The 21,956-nt window shown below is 43.1% G+C and overlaps 1 protein-coding gene across 6 annotated transcripts in view; it reads left to right on the top strand.

Annotated features, from left to right (window-relative positions):
• Positions 1-16,962, top strand: part of LOC106829580 (zinc finger protein 709-like) — a 42,946-nt gene extending 25,984 nt beyond the window's left edge. For 3 of the 6 annotated variants that reach the window (XM_070492112.1, XM_070492114.1, XM_070492113.1), the window contains 3 exons: positions 10,605-10,731; positions 11,185-11,245; positions 11,637-16,949. In XM_070492112.1, coding sequence (XP_070348213.1) covers positions 10,605-10,731; positions 11,185-11,245; positions 11,637-12,960 — 1,512 coding nt within the window. In that variant the 3' untranslated portion in view covers positions 12,961-16,949. Of the gene's footprint in view, positions 1-10,604; positions 10,732-11,184; positions 11,246-11,636 lie in introns of all 6 variants that reach the window. The other 3 variants (XR_011496179.1, XR_011496180.1, XR_011496178.1) reach the window with 2 other exon arrangements.
• Positions 16,963-21,956: the final 4,994 nt, after the last annotated feature.

The following is a 21,956-nucleotide window of genomic DNA, read 5'->3' on the forward strand; positions in this document are numbered from 1 at the left end:
TTGCCGCAGCCTGTCACCTGTGACCTGCACTGGTCGTGGGGATCCTAGGAAAGACTCAATACCCAGGAGCTCTAGAAATGGTGAGAGTTCAGCCCCGGGGTGAGGACACGGGAGGAGGGGCTGGTGGGAAGCGGCGGGGCGGGCTCCGCCTCCCGCGGTCCTCTCCGGGGTCTGCGGCCCGGAGTCAGCGGTGGCGCCGCTCGGCCCTCAGGCCCCTCCGGCCGCAGCGTGGGGGCGGGGCCGGCAGCCGGGCCCCTGGCGTCCTGCGGTCCCTGCGCGCGGCTACTTGGACCGGAGCGTCTCTGGGCCGCTGTTCGCTCGCAGCCCCGCGTGTCCCAGACGGTGCGGGGCCCGCGGGAGGGCCCGCAGGACAGTCGGGCCTCGGTCTCCGGGGTCTGTCCGCGGGATGAGCTGTGGTCTTTGGGGTCCCCAGGGCCTCCTTTCTCCTCGGAGGGGACCCGTTTTCTCCATAGTTTTCCAGTTGTTTGGGGAGCAGCGTCTCAAATCCACAGTCCTTTCCCCCCAGCCTGGCTCTTCCTGGGACTGACAGTAAATCTGTAAATTTCCAGATGCCTCCCCGCTCTCCCAAAGCCACTTCTCCTCTTTCATTTATCCTCACTTCGTCCTGCATGGCGCATTTCCAACAGACGTAATATTTTAAATGTTTATCATCATCCCCCAGAGCCATGGATGGCTCTATTTTCAAGATTATATTTGTCTGTGGGTATTTTACAAGAGAGGAAAGCAGAGAATAACCACCTGGATTTACATTGCAGGAAATCCTTGTGCGTCTCCCCCAGGATCATCTGGGCTCAGACATCCTATGGCAAGTCCTTTGGGCAAGGGCTCCTCTTGGAAAAAAGTTCTGGGTGATCTTTCCCATTGGCATGGTCCCCGCCCCCCCAAGTTTGTGAATGAGAAAAAATTATTCACTTATTTAAAGTCTCTGTTTTTCAATAAGGGTAAATTTATTTAATCAGTAGAGCTTGGAAGATAATAAAAAATAGTTCCAAACAGGCAGCAAAGAGTTGAATTTCAGAAAAAATGTTCCTTTGTTACATTCCATTTATTTTTATTTATTTATTTTCCGGCTTTATCTTCCCAAATCCCCCCCCCCCACCCCCTCCCCGGTACACAGTTGTATATCTTAGTTGCAGGTCCTTCTAGTTAGGGCATGTGGGGTGCTGCCTCAACGTGGCCTGATGAGCGGTGCCATGTCCGCGCCCAGGATCAGAACCGGGGAAACCCTAGGCCTCGCAGCAGAGCTCCAGAACTTAACCACTCAGCCACGGGGCCGGCCCCAACATTCCATTTATTAGAAAGAATACTTTTTTCACTCTTTCTTAGCTTGAACATATGTAGTTAGTTTCTGAGGTGTGTTCCTGACTTTTGGATGTTTTCAAATGAAATTCCAGGGCTTAAACATGCAAACCGCAAGTGTTCATGTGTGATTTCTTGTCATGGAAATAATGTCACCACAGGACCAGGAACAGAATTGTCATACCAAATCATGCATCTTTGGCATAAGGGCTATTTTGAGCTGATGATTATTAATAAACAGCAGACAGGCAAAGCTCTGAAAACCTAGTAGAAGTTAACCTTTTGTAAGGAGAATATACATTCTAAGAGAAATGTCCCTTTGTAAGGGTGCCTCCTTCTCTGCATGGAAGGGCAGGATGGCTCTAAATCTCTAGGAACTCTTACCAGTGGAGAATGCAGTGAGTTAAATCTGCAGGACAACTTGACCCTTGTTCACTGTGCTTTTCCTGGTAACCTCCCATTACTAACTCCATCTATAGCAGGACGTTAAAGCTCTTTTTCATAGGAGGTGGCCAGCCAGGAGCCTGTGCAGAAGAGAAAGTTTTGATCTGCCAGTCAGACCTCATCCTGCCAGGTCTTTGCATCCCAGCCGGCCCTCCCTGCTCTTTTAAGCCTCAGCCCACGCTTTGGATGAGGGAGATGGAGTTGAGAGCCTGTCCTCCTGTCTCCTTGCCAATCGATGGCACAGTCAACTGTTTCTTCTTTCAAAGACTGATGTGTCATGGTCTCTGGTTCTGTGTGCATCAAGTGGTGAGCCCTCTCTCAATAACAGTAATAATTGACATTTTTTCCTTAAAGAAATAGACATTTGTGCTTTTCTAGTTGAAGTGGTAGAAATACCTTATACTTTTTTTCTCTGTTTTCCATGGAAGGACTGGGTTTCATTGATTTTGCTGGATTATTCCAACACTGGGTTTGTGTGATTTAAAATAACAGTGATGTTCCAGAGCATCTCCAGTGGAGAGCAGAGGCCCCCAGTCCAAGACCCAAGCTAAGGCCCCCTTGAACCTGCAGAGGGAAGGCCTTGCAGGCCCAGTTGTCCTTCCTGGGGAGCCTCCCCCTGCAGGTGTGCTACTGCTCACACCCCCATGGAAGGAGCCTTTATCCTGAGAGGAGCTGCAGAGCCCTGGAAAGCTGGGGGTGCATGTGCTCATGAGGTGGAGAGTGATGCCCTTTCTGAGGTTCTGGTTGGGGTTCCTTAGGCCTGGACCTTTTAAATGTTGTTAGAGTTTTGTATCGACCCTGTAGGTGCACTGAGAGTGTAATCTGTGCACAGTGAGGAAGTCTGTGAAGATCAGGTGTTGTGTCCTGTGGACAAAGGGTTCATGAATTTGGAGTTCATGTGGGTCAGAACCTTAGACTGAATCCGGCTGAGAGTTTCCTCACATGTGAGAGTGGGAACCTGGGGGAGGCAGTGCCTCCGTGCTCACAGGAGAGGGAGGGTGTGTGGGGCTCCCAGAGTGCATTTCTGTGACTGCTCAGGGCTCCCCACCCTCTTTCACCAGGGACTCGCCCTCTCCCGGGGATTTGTCTCAACTGGGAGAGTCTATACCTCAAGTCTGGGAATATGGTACCTTTCTGAGAGTTGGTTTTCCTTGTGAACTGCAGACCAGCAGGCTGCTTCTATGAGCTGATTGGAATATTCCTGTTTCTGTCCTCGGATTCCTTGATCAGTTGAAGATTGCAATCCTCTGATTCTAGTTTCCATTTGCACTTCGCATTTGGAAATGTAATGTCAGAGATATGATGTGAGCAAGGCAAGAAAATTGTGGAAACAAAATTTTTTTCCATTTAGACAAGAGAACCTCAAGATGTGAGATGAGTGTATTTCAGTTCTCAGGTGCATTTTCCATGTTTAGGTCAGTTTTGTGTGTCCATGTCCCTAGAGAACTTTGACATTTAAAAGACTATACTATTCCTAAGGCAAATGAATTTCATTTATTTTCTTATTGTTTGTGTGTGTGTGTGAGTGTGAGGAAGATTGTCGCTGAGGTAACATCTGTGCCCATCTTCCTCCATTTTATGTGGGATGCTGCCACAGCCTGGCTTGATGAGGGGTGCTGGGTCCACACCTGAGATCCAAACATGAGAACCCCAGGCCACTGAAGCAGAGCGAATTGAACTTAACCATTATGCCACCGGGCCAGCCCCTAAATTCTATTTTAATGGATGTGGTGTAAAGGCACTTGAATTTCTCTTTTCATTGATATGAGGAATCTGGTCAAAGCTTGTGTAAACTTTGGAATTCCTAGTTTATTTCAGGGCTTAATTGCAAACCCCTAAGGTATTATAATATGCTACTCCTTCCTAAAAATGTTCCCAGGGTAAATATAGTAGAGGCACAAACAATAATGCCCCCTGTCTTTTTTGTTACAAAGAGATTGGTAAAATTTTTATTGTTTACAGTTTTATATCCATTAGTGTTTAGAGAATTAAATCTTGGAATGGTTTCCTATGTAGAAGTGTTAAAACTAAAAGTTATTTAAAAATAATGATCTGGGGCTGGCCCTATGGGTGAGTGGTTAAGTTTGCACAATCTGCTGTGGCAGCCCAGGGTTTTGCTGGTTTGGATCCTGGGCGCCGACATGGCACTGCTCATTAAGCCATGCTGAGGCGGCATCCCACATGGCATAACTAGAAGGACCTACAACTAAGAATATCCAGCTATGTACCCGGGGGCTTTGGGAAGAAAATCGGAAAAAAACGCAAAGTAAAATCTTAAAAAAATAATAATAATAATGATCAAACATAGAAAAATACGACATATATAAATGTCTCTCCGTGTTTTATTTTATTTTTTGGTGTTGAGGAAGACTGGTCCGGAGCTAACATCTGTGCCCATCTTCCTCTATTTTATGTGTGGGACACTGGCCTCAGCCTGGCTTTGTGAGTGGTGCATAGGTTCGTGACCAGGATGCAAACTGGTGAACCCTAGGCCGCCAAAGCAGAGCATGTGGACTTAACCACTCTGCCACTGGGCCAGCCCCTGTCTCCCCTTATTTTAAATAAATAATGCATGGGAAGGTTTAAAAAATTCCTAAGAGGGGAAACTCGCTGAAGGAGACTCCCTGCCTGCACCTCCTGCCCCACTCTTCTCTGACTCCAGCCTCCCTCCCATGACCACTTTTGATCACTGCTTCACCATCCTTTTAGTGTTTCTTTATGTAAAAACAAGCCAGTGCAAATGCTTAGTTTTTCACCCATGTGTGTGTTCTTGTAATGAGTGGCCAGGGTGCACATATTTGCTGTTTGACTTCTGAACACTTAAGCCTCGCCCTCCCTTTTCCCCTGGGCCTTCTGACCTGGACAGGCTGATGAGAAAGCCTGGAGGCTCCTGCACTGTGGGCTGCTGCTTGCTGGGCAGCTCCTCCTGGGCGCCGTGCTGCCCTGTGTTGCCCTGTTGACCCCACCAAGCCCAGGTTCTAACTGCAGAGGACACTGAGTTGGCAGTTTTGGTATTTCCTGTCCTCTGAGAGTAGGAGTCTGGGAATCAGGCCCTCCTTAATGTGATCTTTTGTCAGTGTCTTGGGTGGCATCTGTCTGTCTGTTAGAGTGAAGGTGAGAATGAGGCTGGAGTCGCCTTGACATCAGGGGGAGTCTGCGGTTATGAAGATGGTTGTACCCTGTCACTGAGCTGAGCCCATCCGATGGTCACTCCTTCAAGAGCAATTATTTCAGAGAGAAAGAAGTGACAGGAAAATGCAGCCAGTAGGAAGCAAGATTCCAGAGGGCTCACCAGGGCCCCTAAGTCACTCTGCTGCTGCAACAGAGGGTCTCTTCTAACAAAGATCCTGACCATCTGGGTTATAGTGACAACACCCCAGTCTGACTTTGTCAGAGCAAAGGGATTAGTTCAAACCAACTTAAGTCCAGGCATTTGAACTCTATAAAGCAACCAGTTGTCATGGAGGTGGCTTGTAACCTTGATGGCAGTGATGTGAAGCCCTCTGGAGGAGGGTCTTAAGTTGTCCCTGGAATTCTGACGCAAGAACCTGTCTTGGGCCCCACACTATCTGCCGTTAGAGCTGCTATTGTCACCTGGTACTGAGACCTCTTAAAAATAGAGGCTCTCACAAGCACTGAGCATGTGACCCTCTACTGAGGTGCCTGTTGTGCCTTTGGCCCTGGAAGCAGCACCCTGCCAGCTCAGCCCAGCTGCTGACACCTGCTTGTTTATGGTGGAGCCTCACCATGGCCCTGCAGCTTATGCCATCTGCAGGAGGGGTAGTGGCCTTGCTGTCTTCAGTTCATTGAAAGATGCTAGGGTGATGGAGGAGGTCACCCTTCTCCAAGTCACTTTGGTTCCCTGGGTAGTTCCTTGGGGTTAACTGGATGCACAGCACTAGGGAGTGCATAGACTTTAAGGACAACAGCACACATTCATACGTGATGGAGCTCAGTGGAGTTGCTGCTGTTCATCCCTTAATTGGGACATCCCTGATGAAGACTCAAACCAAAGGATCACCAGAGTTAACCAAACATCAGGCAGTCACCTGACTACTGGCCAAAATTGGCCTCAGCTCTATATGTTCACAAACTCTTGGAAGACTGAGAGAAAGAAGGGACAGGAAAGTGCAGCCAGTAGGAAGCAAGATTACACAGGGCTCATCAGGGCCCCTAAGTCACTCTGCTGCTGCTCCCAGCCCTGTACCTGTCGCAGCAAAGATCCCGACCCTCTGGGTTATAGTGGACCAACCACAGTCTGAGTTTGGCCCAGTGAAGAGATTAATTCAACCCAACTTAAGCCCAGGCACTTGAAACTATAAAGCAATCAGTTGTCTTGCCCCTTTGTGGTAAAAGAATTCTGGAAATCTCTTAACTCAGAGATCCCCAAAATAAAACTCAGAGTCACACTTGTATGTACACTAATAGGTTTACAGATAGCAGGACACTCGTCATCCACCCTGGGGTTCTGACACTACTGATAGTGACCTTGGCACTTCTCAGAGGATCCAGTGCTGTGCTCCCAAACAAGGCATTCGATGGAAGTTTCCCGTCCCCTGTGGGTCTCAGGCTCCTAGAGCACAGATTGGCTTATTGAAATATGTTGAAGTCATAGTACAGTAGAAGCACCTACGACTAGAATATACAACTATGTACTGGGGGCTTTAGGGAGAAGAAGTAGAAGAAAAGATTTGCAACAGATGTTAGCTCAAGGCCAGTCTTTTTTTTTTTTCTTTGAAACTGAGAAAAATTTTTTCTTACTAGTTGCAGTAACATTGGATTATAACATTATGTAGCTTTCAGATGTACATCATAATATGTCTCGAATTCTGTGTAGATTATATCATGTTCCCCACTCAAAAACTAATTATAGTCCATCCCCTCACATGTGAGCCTAATCACCCCTCTTGCCCTCCTCCCCCCTTCCCCGTGGTAACCACCAATCCAATCTCCGTTGCTATGTGTTTGTTTGTCCTTGTTTTTATCTTCTACTTATGAGTGAGATCATAGGGTATTTGACTTTCTCCCTCTGACTTAGTTCACTCAGCATAAGTACCCTCAAGGACCATCCATGTTCTCACAAATGGTCGGATTTCATAATTTCTTATGGCTGAGTAGTACTCCATTGTGTATATATACCACATCTTCTTTATCCATTGGTCCCTTGATGGACATCTCGGTTGCTTCCATGTCTTGGCTGTTGTGTATAATGGTGCAGTGAACATAGGGGTGCATGTATCTTTATGCCTCTGGATTTTCAAGGTCTTTTATAAATACCAAGCAGTGGGATAGCTGGATCATATGGTAGATCTATTCTTAACTTTCTGAGGATACTCCATACTGCTTTCCATAGTGGCTGCACCAGTTTGCACTCCCACCAGCAGTGTATGAAGGTTCCCTTCCCGCCACATCTTCTCCAACACTTGTTATTTCCAGTCTTGTTGATTATAGCCATTCTGACCAGAGTGAGGTGATACCTCATTGTAGTTTCGATTTGCATTTCTCAGGGCCAGTCTTGAAAAAAAAAAGTAACTTGAAGTCAGTTGAATGAGAGATGTCCTGTTTCAGTCAAAAGGGATGAATTGTCTTCATCCTTTTTTAAAAAGACAGCAGTTTTCAGTTTACAGAAAAATTGGTCAGAATTTACATAGTTTCCACATAACCCTTCTCTCTGCATCCACAGAGTTTGCACTCTTTTCCACATTTGGTATTAGTTGTGTACATTTCTTAGAATTTCCAAGCCCATATGGACGCATTACAGTGTACGGTGCACATTAACATTGACTCTGTGTGTTACACACTGTGTGGGTTTTGGCAAATGTGTAATGACGTGGACCCATCATTTCTGTATCATGGAGTGTAGTTTCGCTTCCCTAAAACTCCTCTGTGCTCCACCTATTGACTCATCCCTCCCTCCAACCTCCAAATCCTTCACAAGTAAAGATGTTTCTAGTGCCTCATACTTTCGTCTTTTCCAGAACGTGATATACTTGGAATCACACAGTGCAGAGCCTTGTCCCATTGGCTTCTTTACTTAGCAATAGACTTCTAAGCTTCCTCCATGTGTTTTCATGGCATGATAGATCATTTCTTTTTATCATTGGACGGTGTTTCATTGTTTGGACGCACCACTGATTGACTGTTCGATGCTTGAATGACATCTTGTTGAAAATTCTAACTCTTGCCAATTATGAATAAAGTGCTTAGGTTTCAGCTCATTTGGAAAAATACCACGGAGTGTGATTGCTCGTTCTTACTCTATGTAGTGACAGTGTATTTTATTCTGAAAGGAGGTTCCTGTCTTCCAGTGTGGGTGTTCCAAATCCCGTTTCCACCCTCGATGAACTAGGATTCCCTGTAACTTTGCATTTTCACCGATATTTGCTGTTCTGAATATTTTGACTTTTACCCATTTAATAAGTGTTTCGTGATCCCCGTTGTTGTTTTCTTTGCAATTTCCTAATGACATTTGATGTGGAGCATGTTTCATATTGCTTATTTCTCATCTAGATCTCTCCTTCAGTGAGCTGTCTGCAGATCTTTTGCCCATTTTTTAATTGCATGTTTTTCCTCTGACTATTACAGTTTAAGAATTCTTTGCAGGGGCTGGCCCCGTGGCCGAGTGGTTAAGCTCGCGTGCTCCGCTGCAGGCGGCCCAGTGTTTCATTGGTTCGCGAATCCTGGGTGCGGACATGGCACTGCTCATCAAACCACGCTGAGGCAGCGTCCCACATGCAACAACTAGAAGGACCCACAACAAAGAATATACAACTATGTTCTGGGGGGCTTTGGGAGAAAAAGGAAATAAATAAAATCTTTAAAAAAAAAAAAGAATTCTTTGCATATTTCAGATGCCAATCATTTGTCCAGTAAGTGTTTTACAGAGATTTTCTCTTTCTCTGAATTGGTGTTGATCTTCTCTTTACACCATCGTTTTCAGAGGAGGAGTTTTTCGTTTTACTTAAAATTGTAAAACTTTTGGTTTTTTCTTTTGTGGACCTTGCTTTTTGGTTTTCTATGTGAAAATTCATCAAGAAACACAAGGTCATCCAGATTTTCTTCTGTGTTATCTTGTAGGAGTTTATTCTTTTGGCATTTTACATTTAGATCTGTGATGTGTTTTGACTTAATTTTCATGAAGTGTGAGGCCTGTGTCTGCATTTGTTTTGTGCGTGTGTATTTGCACGTGGATATCCATTATTTCTCCCACTGTTCGTTTAAAATACCTTCTTTTTCATTTGAATCTCCTTTCCTTCTTTGTCAAAGTTCAGTTGACTGTGTTTGTGTGGGTCTAGATGGAAAGCAAACTTGCTGTACTCTCTTATTAATTCCGGGAGTCGTTTCTGTCGTGAGTTCTTCCAGTTGTTGCATAGAGACAGTCATATCATATGAAATAAATGTGGCGCATATTTCAAAATGTCATTTTTTTTTATTTTTCCAAAATTCAGAGACATCTATTTTAGCCTATGACTTCAGGGCTTTCTTGGATCTAAGAAGGGTTGTTCATTTCAAGTTTGTTCATTTTCTTCTTGTGAGATCAAGAATGACAGCTTCTAAGCTCCTTAAGTGCAGGATCAGAAGTTGGCAGGGCATCATCTAGAGTGGCTGGTCAGGAAACACTTCCTCTTAACATTGGAGAAAGGAAATTTTATGTTCTTTTGGAGGAAACCACTATTAAATCCTTCATCTATTTTATAATCGTGCAAATTTAACAGGAAACCATTGTGGACTTCTAGGAGCTCCCTTGAAATCTACAGCTCTCCTTTTTGTTTTTTTTAAAGATTGGCACCTGAGGTAACAACAGTTGCCAATCTTTGTCTTTTTTTTCCCCCTGCTTTGTCTCCCCTAGTCCCCCCATACATAGTTGTACATTGTACTTGTGAGTGCCTCTGGTTTTGCTATGCTGGATGCTGCCTCAGCATCGGCTACCATGCGGTGCCGTGTCAGAAGTAGAGTGCACGAACCGAACCACTTGGCCACAGGGCCAGCCCCAATCTGCAGCTCTTCCTATACCTCAGGGTGAGCAAAGCTCAGGGTACACTGTTCGCATGTGACCAGAAAGAGCTCTTATGGCACATTATTATCTCAGAGTGTGTTCTGAAAATGGTGAGAAGTAGCTTTGAGGCCCATGAGTATAGTGATACTATGGTCTAAGTTTTCATGGCTTCTTCCTTGTGCCTGAGCTCTCAATTCATAATAATTCCAGCCCCATCAAAGCATACAGAGTGAGAAAGGTAAAACTGTGTTTCACTACAACAAGATTTCTATTCAGCCAGCTGCATCTGATTACCTGTAATGGCGTGGAGTAGTTTAGGACAGTGTGGGCAGCTTCGCTTGGTCAAAGTTTGAATTTCACAGGCCGCCTGGACTCTCAGTTTGGTGATGGGACCAGACCAAAAAGCTTCCAGTTGTTCACTGTGTTTTTATTCACTGAAACATCATGTAGATTTCACCTTCTGCTTCATGGAGTGCTGTAACCAGTGGTTCATATGGAAGAAGATGAAAGAATTTTTCTTAGTAGGAATCATCGGTCCACAAATGATATTTGTTTCATTTGTATAGCATTTCTGTCATTTCCCAACATGTTCTGGAACTTGTTATTAGAGAGAAAGAGGATATAATGACACCACAGTAAAATTGTGTAAATATTTCCGTGTGTTCATAATATTGTTAAATTGATCAGCATTGTGTACAGAAAAAAGGGAGTTTGTGATGATCACAACATAGAATAAATGTTTGGAGGTAATAGAATCCCATGTAACCTTCCTAGAATTGGAGTATAGATCCCCAGTGCTGTCAGGCTCATATATCCTACTCTACACACATTTGTGGTGTTTTAGGACTCAGTAGCCATTGAGGATGTGACTGTGAACTTCACCCCAGAGGAGTGGGCTTTACTGGATCCTTCACAAAAGAAACTCTACAGAGATGTGATGTGGGAAACCTTCAGGCACCTGGCCTCAGTAGGTAAGAGTGAGGACATTCCTTCACTGCATCAATGAGAGAACTGCTGCTTGCCCATAAAGAGTGTGCTAAGGGGCTGGCTCGGTGGTGCAGGGATTAAGTTTGCACGTTCAGCTTTGGCGGCCCGGGGTTTGCCAGTTCAGATCCCGGGTGCGGACATGGCTCCGCTTGGCAAGCCATGCTGTAACAGGCATCCCATGTATAAAGTGGAGGAAGATGGGCACAGATGTTATCTGAGGGCCAGTCTTCCTCAGCAAAAAGAAAAGGATTGGCAGCAGTTGTTAGCTCAGGGCTCATCTTCCTCAAAAAAAAAAAAAAGTTCTAAGCTGTAGAATATGAAAAGGGGAGGTTGTTAGTAAATAAAGTAGAAATAGTCAGATTATCAAACAGTTGTAATCTAAAAATTTTTCTATAATTTCTAATAATTGTAATAAAATTTCTGGGTCTGCGTTTCAGGAATAACATGGGAAGGTCATGATATTGAAGATGAGTGCAAAGACCAGGGGAGAAAACTAAGGTGAGTCACACAGTAGAAAGCTCTGTCTCATGTAAGATTCCCTGTATGTTAGGAAACTTTTTTTAAAAAAGAGCAAAGAAAACAAATAACACTTGCTGCAAATTTAGCTACACTTACAAAATTTTGACCAAGTATACTTTCTGAAATGTGATGTAGAGGTTCACTTTTTGCAAAATATTTCACTTAGAAATAGTATTAGTGAACCCTGTCTATGAATATCACTGTTTGAATAATAGCAAGGGGTAAGTCCTCTTGCGGAAAATTCAGTATATTTAATTTCAGAGAATTCACAGAAGGGAGAAAACATAAACATTTCCTATAGATCATAATAAACATAAATATACAATCGTTAATAGATAAATCATTAACAATGTGCTTCTCATTTTTGCAGAAAGCATAGAGTAGGGAGACTCTGTGAAAGTGAAGAGGGTAGTCAGTGTGGAGAAAACGTTAGCCTTCTTCCAAATCTCAGTCTGAACAAGAAAACTACAGGAGTTAAACCATGGGGATGCAGTGCATGTGGAAGAGTCTTCACGCATCATTCATCCCTTAAAACGCACATTAGATGTCACACTGAACATAAGTCATGTGAGTATCAAAAATATGGAGAGAAGCCATATAAATGTAAGGAATGTGGGAAAGCCTTCACTTATCTCACTTTACTTCGAGTTCATGAAAGAACTCATACTGGAGAGAAACCCTATGAATGTAAAAACTGTGGTAAAGCATTCACTTGTTCCAGTTCTCTTCAAATACATGGAAGAATTCATACTGGAGAGAAACGCTATGAATGTAACAAATGCAGTAAAGCATTCACTTTTTCTAGTTCTTTTCGACTTCATCAGAGAACTCATACTGGAGAGAAACCCTATGAATGTAAAAAATGCAGTAAAGCGTTCACTACTTCCAGGTCTCTTGGACTCCATGAAAGAACACACACTGGAGAGAAACCATTTGAATGTAAAATATGTGGTAAAGCGTTCAGGTTTACCACTTCCCTTTCAAGACATGAAAGAACTCATACTGGAGAGAAACCCTATGAATGTAAAAAATGCAGTAAAGCATTCACCACCTCCAGTTCTCTTAGAGTCCATGAAAGAACTCACACTGGAGAGAAACCCTTTGAATGTAAAACATGCACTAAAGCATTCACTTCTTCCAGTTATCTTCAAAAACATGAAAGAATTCATACTGGAGAGAAACCCTATGAATGTAAAAAATGCAGTAAAGCATTCATTTGTTCCAGTAATCTTCGAGTCCATGAGAGAACTCACACCGGAGAGAAACCCTTTGAATGTAAAATGTGTGGTAAAGCCTTCATTTCTACCCATTCTCTTTCAAGACATGCAAGAACTCACACTGGAGGGAAACCGTACGAGTGTAAAAAATGTGGTAAAGCATTCTCTTCTTTCAGGTCTCTTGGACTCCATGAAAGAACTCACACTGGAGAGAAACCCTATGAATGTAAAAAATGCAGTAAAGTATTTATTTGTTCCAGTAATCTTCGAGTCCATGAAAGAAGTCACACTGGAGAGAAACCCTTTGACTGTAAAATCTGTGGTAAAGCCTTCAGTTATACCAGTTCTCTTTCAAGACATGAAAGAACTCATACAAGAGAGAAACCCTACGAATGTAAAACATGCAGTAGAGTATTCACCTTTTCCAGTTCTCTTGAAAAACATGAAAGAACTCACAATGGAGAGAAAGCCTCATGAATATCAGGAAAGTGGGATAGACTTTACTTCTCATGCAGGCTTTTGAGGATATGCACAAATGCACACGAGAGGATAAACCATGTAGACATAAACAATTTGGGATAGATTTTGTCATCCCAGTTCTTCCTGAAGGCATGAAAGGACTCACTTGATAAAAATGTCTTGAATGTAAACAGCATGAGAAAGACATCAACTGGCCTACATCTTTCTGTGTGAAACTCCCACCAAAAAGAAATGTAAAGGTAAGTCCTATGAAAAAGCTTCATGGAATTTAATTTGTATGTGAGCTTCTAGAAAACTTTCAACAGGAAAGAATTGTTATAAAAGTAGTAAGTAGATTGTATTTATCAAACTTCTTTATTAAAGTGCAACATTGGACTGTGGATTTCTATTAATTACTTCAGAAATGCATATTGAGGTGAGATGAGTCTGCTAGTCATCCTTTGTAAATAGTAAATAAGATTCATAGGTAGTGCTTTTCCCTTAAATCAGTTAATAATTTTTTATCTTTACTTTTTTTATAATGTTTTAATTTTTCTCTGTTAAGGGGCCATTGAAACATGACAGTTTGTATTTATTGTGATTTTCTTAGTGGCCTTGTATTATGGTTCCCTGATATGCCTCATCCATTGTACATATTGTACGTGTTTTAGAGAAAGCTCCTTTTTGGGGTTGGTGGGTGGAGGAGCCTGTTTTTATTTTCTGTACTATTAAACAGTTGGAAAAAATTGTGTATGGCAAGTTTATCCAATAGTGTACTTCCTGTGAATTGTTATTTTCCTATTTGGGCCTTTGCTGTTTGTCCTTCCTTCTGAGTGGTATTTGGTGAATAGACTTTGAATTAAGTAGAGGCCTGTGGCAGGGCAACAAAATCTAGAGCTGGACACATCACCCCTGTACTGCATCATGTCAGTGAGGGTAATCTGAAGAACTAGATCTTTAAGAATCCATCCCCTTTATGTGCCATGTTGGAATTCCCCAATGGCCTCACTTACATGAGATTTGGAAGGCAGAAGCACACAAGGCCTTAGGCCGATTTTTCAGTGACCACACAGGGAGGGACACAGTTACGTATGAGCTTCATGAACACCATCTGCCATCCCTTTTTCTGGATTCTTCACCCTTTTTGTCAAGAGTATCTTGAAAACCACCAATAACTAGTTGATTTCCATTTTGTTAGAGATGCATTTTCCACCAGTTTCACATCAAAGATCCATTGGAGTTAGGGTCTTTCTGTAAGGCCTCTTGTGTCCACCAGGAAGCTAATTCAGACCTTTGTGGGTGGGAGTATTGTCTGATTCCTCTTTTCTCTAGATGATAATTGAATAACGTCTGATGTGTATAGGAAACACCTTGTGATGTTGATAGTGCTAGTGAGCACATTTTCCTGCTTGACCATGGCATCTACAATGGGACATAAAAAGAAGCACCTGCGAGTTTGTTTCCCTGCTGCGTTGTGCAGTGGCTGCCTTGACCCAGTTGTTCCATGTGAGAACAATCACCTTTCGCGTGCTGGGAAGACTGTGTTTCCTGTTTCTTGTAGCTTGAATGGGTTACCTCGATGTGTTCTCAGTAACCTTGAGTGTATGTCAATAAAACTATGTCCATTTGTTTGTGAAATGAACACTTCTGTAGTTGTTTCATTGATATATTTTATCAACTGTTCCAGTCCATCCTATGTTAATAAATATTATTGTGGATTTCATTTTTACAGACTATATTAATATCCATTTTTGATTATGGATTTTCAGATACACTTTGCAAGGTTCTTCATTTAGTCGTTATACATTGTGAGTCAGTTTTATCATGTGCAGACCAATTCAGGTATTTCTTCCTTAGGCAAACTGTATTTCTTATTCATTTACAGTTACAAATTTTGACATGAAAATAATTTCTCATTCATTTTTAACCTAAAAATTAACCATCATGTTTTTTTTCGGTGCCCTCTTCCAGTGACCTGCAGGATTACACCTGCAGTCAGAGAGGGGTGTAAGGAATTCTAGTAAGAACGACCACAGACCTAAAGGACCTTGAGGTGTAGCAGTAACGATGCTCAAAGAACTTCTTACAAGATTTTGATCTGTGTTTGTGGATTTGACTGCAATTCAAGGAGGCAGGTTATTTTCTGTATTCGTTGATGTGAGGAGGTAAACGTAATTCTACCTTTTGTAAACCTTTTTTTCGTGAACCGAATCATTGTTTTGTAGAACGGAAAAACAACGTAGTGAAGGTAAGTTAATTTTTAAGAAGTTCCAGTCAGTCATTTTAGTAAGAAGAAGGAAAAGAATGATTTTTAGGATTTGGACTTTTATCCTTTATCATTTTTACCTCTGTGGTCACAAAATACTGTTAGTTTTGTCTTGGAAACTACTTTTAATGAACAAGCTGTCAGACACTTTTCTCTTCAGCAGGGTAAGACCTGGCCTTGCAGTGGATGCAGCCAGCACATGGTCAACTGGAACAGCTTTGCCTTTCCTACTTATAGTCAAAACACCAATGTATTTCCTATGGTGAATTAGACCCTGTTTACTGTGAAGTACCTCATTGAAATACATAAATTCTCTTCTTGGTATCCTACATAATATTTTCACTATCTCCTTTAGACTCAGCTGAGGCCTTTGAGTTTACGTAAATTGTGAGACAATGCAAACCCAGCCAGCGAATTAGGACCACTGTCCCACTCTGAAGCCTTCCCTTCTCCGAAACTCTGCTGTTGCTGGTACCGTTTCAGCGTCTGTCACAGGCCATGCAGTGTGGAGTGGGTGTACACACTGTAGCAGAGCTGAGACACAGTGGGATCTGGATACAGAGCATGAAACAGACAATTCCTGGCAGTCCTGGTGCTTCCATGTTTGTGGAAAAGCAGAAGTGGTCACAGTGAAGCTTTGTTTTATAGAATAGAAAGAAGGCCTTTGAAGAAAAGTAAAAAATAGCATTGAGCTATTAGGCTGAGGTGTGTTTATATCTTTTCCATGAGTGTAGGAGTGAGCGAGGATGTCATTATTATTGTTATCTGGGACTTGAGACTTCCTATTGATCTAAGCCACAGATATTTGTATTGTCTTTTGTTTTTAATGTCATTTGAGAGGATTTTTATATTACCATTAAATATTTAACATGTTATCATTTTTGGCATTTTCGTTTTGCTGCTCTACAGATTGGAGTGTGCAACATACACCCCATTAAACCATGGAGTTCCTCCCACTTAGAGAGACAGTAGCCTTCACCTGCCCTGTTCTAGCTCATCCTGAGTGAATTCTATGAGTAGAGTGACATCTCTGTGAGTCCACTGTGATCTCCCCGTGGAAACAGCACAAAGAGCTCTGGCTGGTTAGAGGCAACCAGCCAAGGAATAATTGAGTGAGCTGCAGAGAGAGGATGTCATTCTGAGTAACATCCTAATTGAGTGTAAGAGGAGAAATGGGAAATTTTCAACAACTTTTCATCACAGGAGTGACTGGAAGTCTTTAATTTCAATGATCCAGAAAGCCCCGGAGCCCAGGCAGCTGATCACAGGTTTCATTTCCATATGCTTAGACGTCCAGCACTTGGTGTGGAAAATTGCGAAACAGCAACAACAGCTTCAAGGTTTAAAACAGCGAAGGGAACAGAATGTTTTCCTGGTTTTTTAGTGTGAACTTATGAATTGGAGGGGTTTCATTCAAATGGACACCATAGGATTGTTCTTTTGAGGTGATGGAATTTTTTGATCTTTTGATGGCAGTATTCCTAACATTTCTGAAAACTCATGAGAGCACTTAAGTATTTTATATACGTGTTATATATGTAATTATTAGAAAGTGAATAGTGTACTTACTTTCATATGCTAGAAGAATGTTAAGGTCTCCTGAACCTGGATTTTTACGTGTTCAAAGCTTTCAACCACTGTGGGATCCTTCTTAGGAAGATTGCAGGACTGAGAAGAAGGACTCAGTCCCCAACAGGCCTTTCTTGCAACCCTGTCTCAATTTTAAAAAACACCTTCTAGGGTTGCACCTGCCCTCAGCTCATACTCATAACTAGGAGTGAAATGAGAGGGCTTCCAGACTCTCTCTTTGAGTTTGTCAGGTTCATGGAGACGTCTTTGGAAATACCATGGTCTGAAACATAAACGTGTATCTCAAGCAGAATCTGCCTGAGGACATCCTCATTCATGTGTGTCAGCATCAGATCTCACTGCCATCCACAGACCATTTTCAGCTGCTCATTTCCCATCTTAGGCCTACTCTGTGCCTGCTTACTTGGAACATCTTTAGAAATCCACACATGTCCCACTGTGCATTTTCTCTGAGGCAAAAGGAGGGGGCTGTGAGCTGAGAGGGTGACAGAAGCAATGGTAGAAACCATGTCATGGGCACATTCTGTCAGCCACAGTGACAGCCATTTCAAATTTATCAGATCTGCTTGCTTATTCATTCACAGGACACTTAATATTGACTGACTTTGAACTGAGAAACAAAAGCTCTGGAATCTGATATAACATTCCATTAGTGTCCCCCTCCCCACAGTCCTTCTCAAAGATGCCTTAGCAGCCTCTCACTGAGCATCCAAGAGTCTCTAAAACCCCGTGGTGGACATAAATTACCCACAGCATTCTTGTTACAGAACTATTGTCTTCATTGGGTGTTGCACACAATTAGAGAAGCCACTGCTGTCAACTGATGGAGTCTTTATGTAAATGGAGTGCCTTCCAGGGCCTGAGTGGATGATGCTCCAAGCCAGCTTCCCAATTTGCCTTGGGTCCTGAATGCAGGACATCCCAGGCTGTCTAATCAGAAGCCTCCTCATTGAAGAGATGGGTATTTACAGCATGGAGCCAAACATTGCTCCTCTGGAATATCCCATTAACAACTCATAAGTGTTTTTGTTCTCTGATGTGATCCATTCTGAGGAGATCATTTCCATTTTAGACACACTGGCCACTTAGAGAGTCACTTAGGAGCACATGGGTGACCAGGGTGTTCATAAACTTTATGGACAGTGTGCACCACCCGACCCGACAGAGTCCACTGCAGAGATGCTGCCATCTGTCACTACACCACACAGGCCATCCTTGATCAAAGAATGGACTGAAGCCTCAAAGAGTGATCAGTCAAACAGCAGTCATGTTAGGAATAGAAACTTTCGTAGCCCAAAATCCAACCCGTCAGTACATTTTTGAGATCCTAGGTCATTGCCCATAATCTAGCTGTTGGTCCCACCAATAGCACCAACCCCTTATCCAAGGTTGCCAACTATGTCTTAAAGAATTCTGGGAATATCTTGCCTCGTAAATATCCAAGTACAAGCCTGGCCGCTCCTTACTCTGCCCATATTAAACCTCAATCTGCAGAGGCTGATTTTTATTGCTCAGGGTGATAAATTGACTTGAATTTCTGAGACACATATCAGCACCTCAGACCTGATGGTATTAACCTTAGCCTTACGCTCACACACAACGTGAAACCACTTACAGACCTCTAACTTAAGAGTCTAGGCAAAATTCAAGTGATTTCCCTCCTCTGCCGTCGTTAACCCAGTGATTGACCAGTGAACCTGATGTGAAAAAGCAAGTCACTGGTGATATCAGTGGACACACCTTCCAGGGTGAGGAAGGGGTCCCTACAGCTGACGGTAAATAGGCTTGGTAGGCCCACCCCCACCTTGGGCTCCTTGCTGTGCTCAGACCATGGTAGAACTTGATATGGACAAATTACTCATGCCATCATACATTACCCTGCTGAAGCCAAAGTGCAAGGACTTGCCAAGATGCTCTAAATTTATTGATATTATCAGCTCAATCCTGAAAAGAGGAAACACGGGGCTCTCGAATAAGTTGTTCAGTGGACATTTTACCTCTTCTACCACCGCAGGCTACTCGCCTCCTAGAAAGGTCTAATGGCCTCCTCAGGCCAATTTGCTTTCTTCTCAGTGGGCCTTCCTGCTGTTGGAGGCAGTGATTAGACTCAATCCCAGTCTTCGGGGCTCATTGCTTTGTTGTCATCGTCAGCCTCAGTGGCACCTGATAGATAGAGGCCTTTCCCTACTGGACATTCCTGCCAGAATGGTCACTCCTAGAGGTCTCTGGTTTGTTGTAACAGTGCACCCTGGCCACCACTGTCGTATCCCACTGCCAAGTCTTCCCCTCACCTTGCCTGTGGTCTGTGTGCCCTGCATGTAAATGCTTCATTTGGGGTACCTCCTTCAAAACCCCTGTGGCTCATCACATACAGATGTGCTGTTTTCCTACCATTTGTGCTCACGTGCTCATTGTCATGGGAGTCACTGCTACTGACCTGGGCACACATGAAGTCATTCAACAAACATCTTTCCTGCCAATCAAGAAATGTCCAAAACACTGAAAATTTCTGTGGCAGACAGCTGGTGTTTGTGATGTTTCCCTGAAGGAAAACCCCTTGGCAGCCGTGGTAGCTGCTGACCAGTTGGCTTTAAAGTATTTATTATCCATCCAGGGAGAGCTCTCTTCCTCTAAGAGGGCTGCCTGTGGTATGTGGGTAGGAAGCTGACACCAATAACACAACAAGTGAGACAACAGATTAAAAGAATAATATCACTTAAATATTTGAACAGAGTTCTGGAACCACACTTACACGTTTCTGGATCCCTCCACATATTTGGATGACTCGATTCAAATGGTTTTTTGAGTCTTTGTCATCTTAAATATAATATGTTTGCACTTTTCACATAGGTGTTTAATTACTATTCAAATCAAATTTATCTGAATAGTGGCATCTGTCCCGAAGAGGCTTTTATGTGTCTGTTTTGCAAGCATACATGTTATTATTTCTATACAGAGCCTTCTTTCTTTAGACTCAGTATGGCCCAAAACTTCTCACAAGTTCTTAATATTTCTTACTCTTCCTAACCTTATTTCACTCTCCCTTTCTAGAGAGGGAGAGGGACTAAAACTTCTCAATTTTTTAAATTCTGACCTACTACCTGTCTGTCCTTTCCTCAGTCTCCCTTTCCAGAGAGGGGCTAAAGGGGGCTCTTCTTTCCAGCCCTAGGTAGGAGCCTATCTGTCCTGAGAAGAGGGGGGAACTTACCCGTCAGGTCCCTGTTCGGGCGCCGCTTGCTGGAGTCCAGCCTCGGCAGAGTCCATGTTCCCACGGGAGGGACGGCATCTGCGAAAAACTGAGGGAGGGGAAAATAAAGAGGATGTGAGACTTGGGTTGGTGTTAGCAAGTCCAACTTTACTGTGCACAGATGTCATTTATATATTTTTCAGGATTAGTACAGAAATGGTTCTGCAAATATTCTCAGAGAGATAAGGAAGTAAAAAATGAGCACAAGAATATTTATTAGCATTCTATTCTTTAGAGCATAAGGTTAATGGTAGTCTTCTCTGCAATTAACTAGTGTTTGTTGTCTCTAAGCTAAAGGAGATAGGTACCTAGGCATCTGTTGTAATTCATGGTAAAGTTAAATCAAAGAGAGAAGGTCCAGGCCTCCAGACAGGACAGCAGTCTGTCTGGTTACATCCTGGTGGAGCCATCCCTGCCTCCCTCAATCATTTATGCCATTAGTGTAGATGGCTTTAGCAGTAGAATCAATAAGTGAAAATGGTGTAGTGTCCCAAGGGGAAATACAGAGCAACAGAAGTGAATGGATGATTTGTGTTCTGATATAAAGAGTCAGAGTGATCGTTCTCATCTTCACAAGGAAAAACTGACGAACCTGAAAAGCAGCACCTCTTCCTAGATCCATCAGTGACTTGAGATGACATGGCAACCAATGACCCCAAAATGAGAGATAGGTACAAATAGAGAATTACCACTTACTGGGAGGAGAAGTGACTGGAGCCAGCCACCTCTAGGAACACAGAAACTTTTAGGGATGAATTTGCCAATGTGTGGACTAGTCTGAGAGTCAAAAACATTCATGCCTCTAGTCTCAGGAAACTCCCCCAAATTCATTATTTTTTCCTGTGCTATAGGACCCCTTTCCGGAAAACAAAGTCCTCTAAATACCCATCTGTTGAACTGTTAGAATCAAGGTAAACAAAGCTGTCCCTAAATAAGAAAGGTGTTCACTTCAAATGTGCTGGCAGAGGAACAACTCATAAAGAATCATGACAAATCATAACATGGTGTGACGAAAAGAAAATGACAATTCTCCAGACACTAAAGAATTTCTCAGAAGGTTGTGATGTATCTGATAGAGAATTCACAATAGCTGTCATGAGGAAACTCAGTGGGCTACAAGAAAACTCAGAGAGACAGTTCAATGAGCTCAGGAACATAATGATGAGGAGTACTTTACCAAAGAGATTGAAACTCTAAAGAAAGAATCAGGGGCCGGCCTGGTGGTGCAGTGGTTGAGTTCGCACGTTCTGCTTCTCAGCGACCCGGGCTTCGCTGGTTTGAATCCTTGGTGCGGACATGGCAGGCTTGGCACACCATGCTTTGGTAGGCGTCCCACATATAAAGTAGAGGCAGATGGGCACGGATGGTAGCTCAGGGCCAGTTTTCCTCAGGAAAAAAGAGGACTGCCAGCAGTTAGCTCAGGGCTAATCTTCCTCAAAAAAAAAAAAAAACTATTAATAAAAAGAGAATCAAATTCTGGAGCTGAAGAACTCAACAAATGAGATGAAGAATGTAAGAAAAAGCATTGGAAATACAGTAGACCATATGGAAGAGAGAATTCGAAAGCTCAGGGGTGGGCCCAGTGGCGCAGTGGTTAAGTTCGCACATTCTGCTTTGGCGGCCCAGGGTTTGGCGGTTTGGATCCTGGGTGCAGACATGGCAGTACTTGGCAAGCCATGTTGTGGTAGGCCTCCCACATATAACATAGAGGAAGATGGGCACGGATGTTAACTCAGGGCCAGTCTTTCTCAGCAAAAAAGTGGAGGATTGGTGCCAGATGTTAGCTCTGGGCTAATCTTCTGAAAAAAACAAAAAGGTAGAAATCTAGAAATGATTCATGTGAAACAGGAGAGAGAACTAAGATTTTTTAAAAATGAAGAAACTCTATGAGAACTGACTCCATTAGAAAAG

The sequence above is a fragment of the Equus asinus genome, chromosome 20 (assembly GCF_041296235.1).
Source record: "Equus asinus isolate D_3611 breed Donkey chromosome 20, EquAss-T2T_v2, whole genome shotgun sequence".
Taxonomy (NCBI): domain Eukaryota; kingdom Metazoa; phylum Chordata; class Mammalia; order Perissodactyla; family Equidae; genus Equus; species Equus asinus.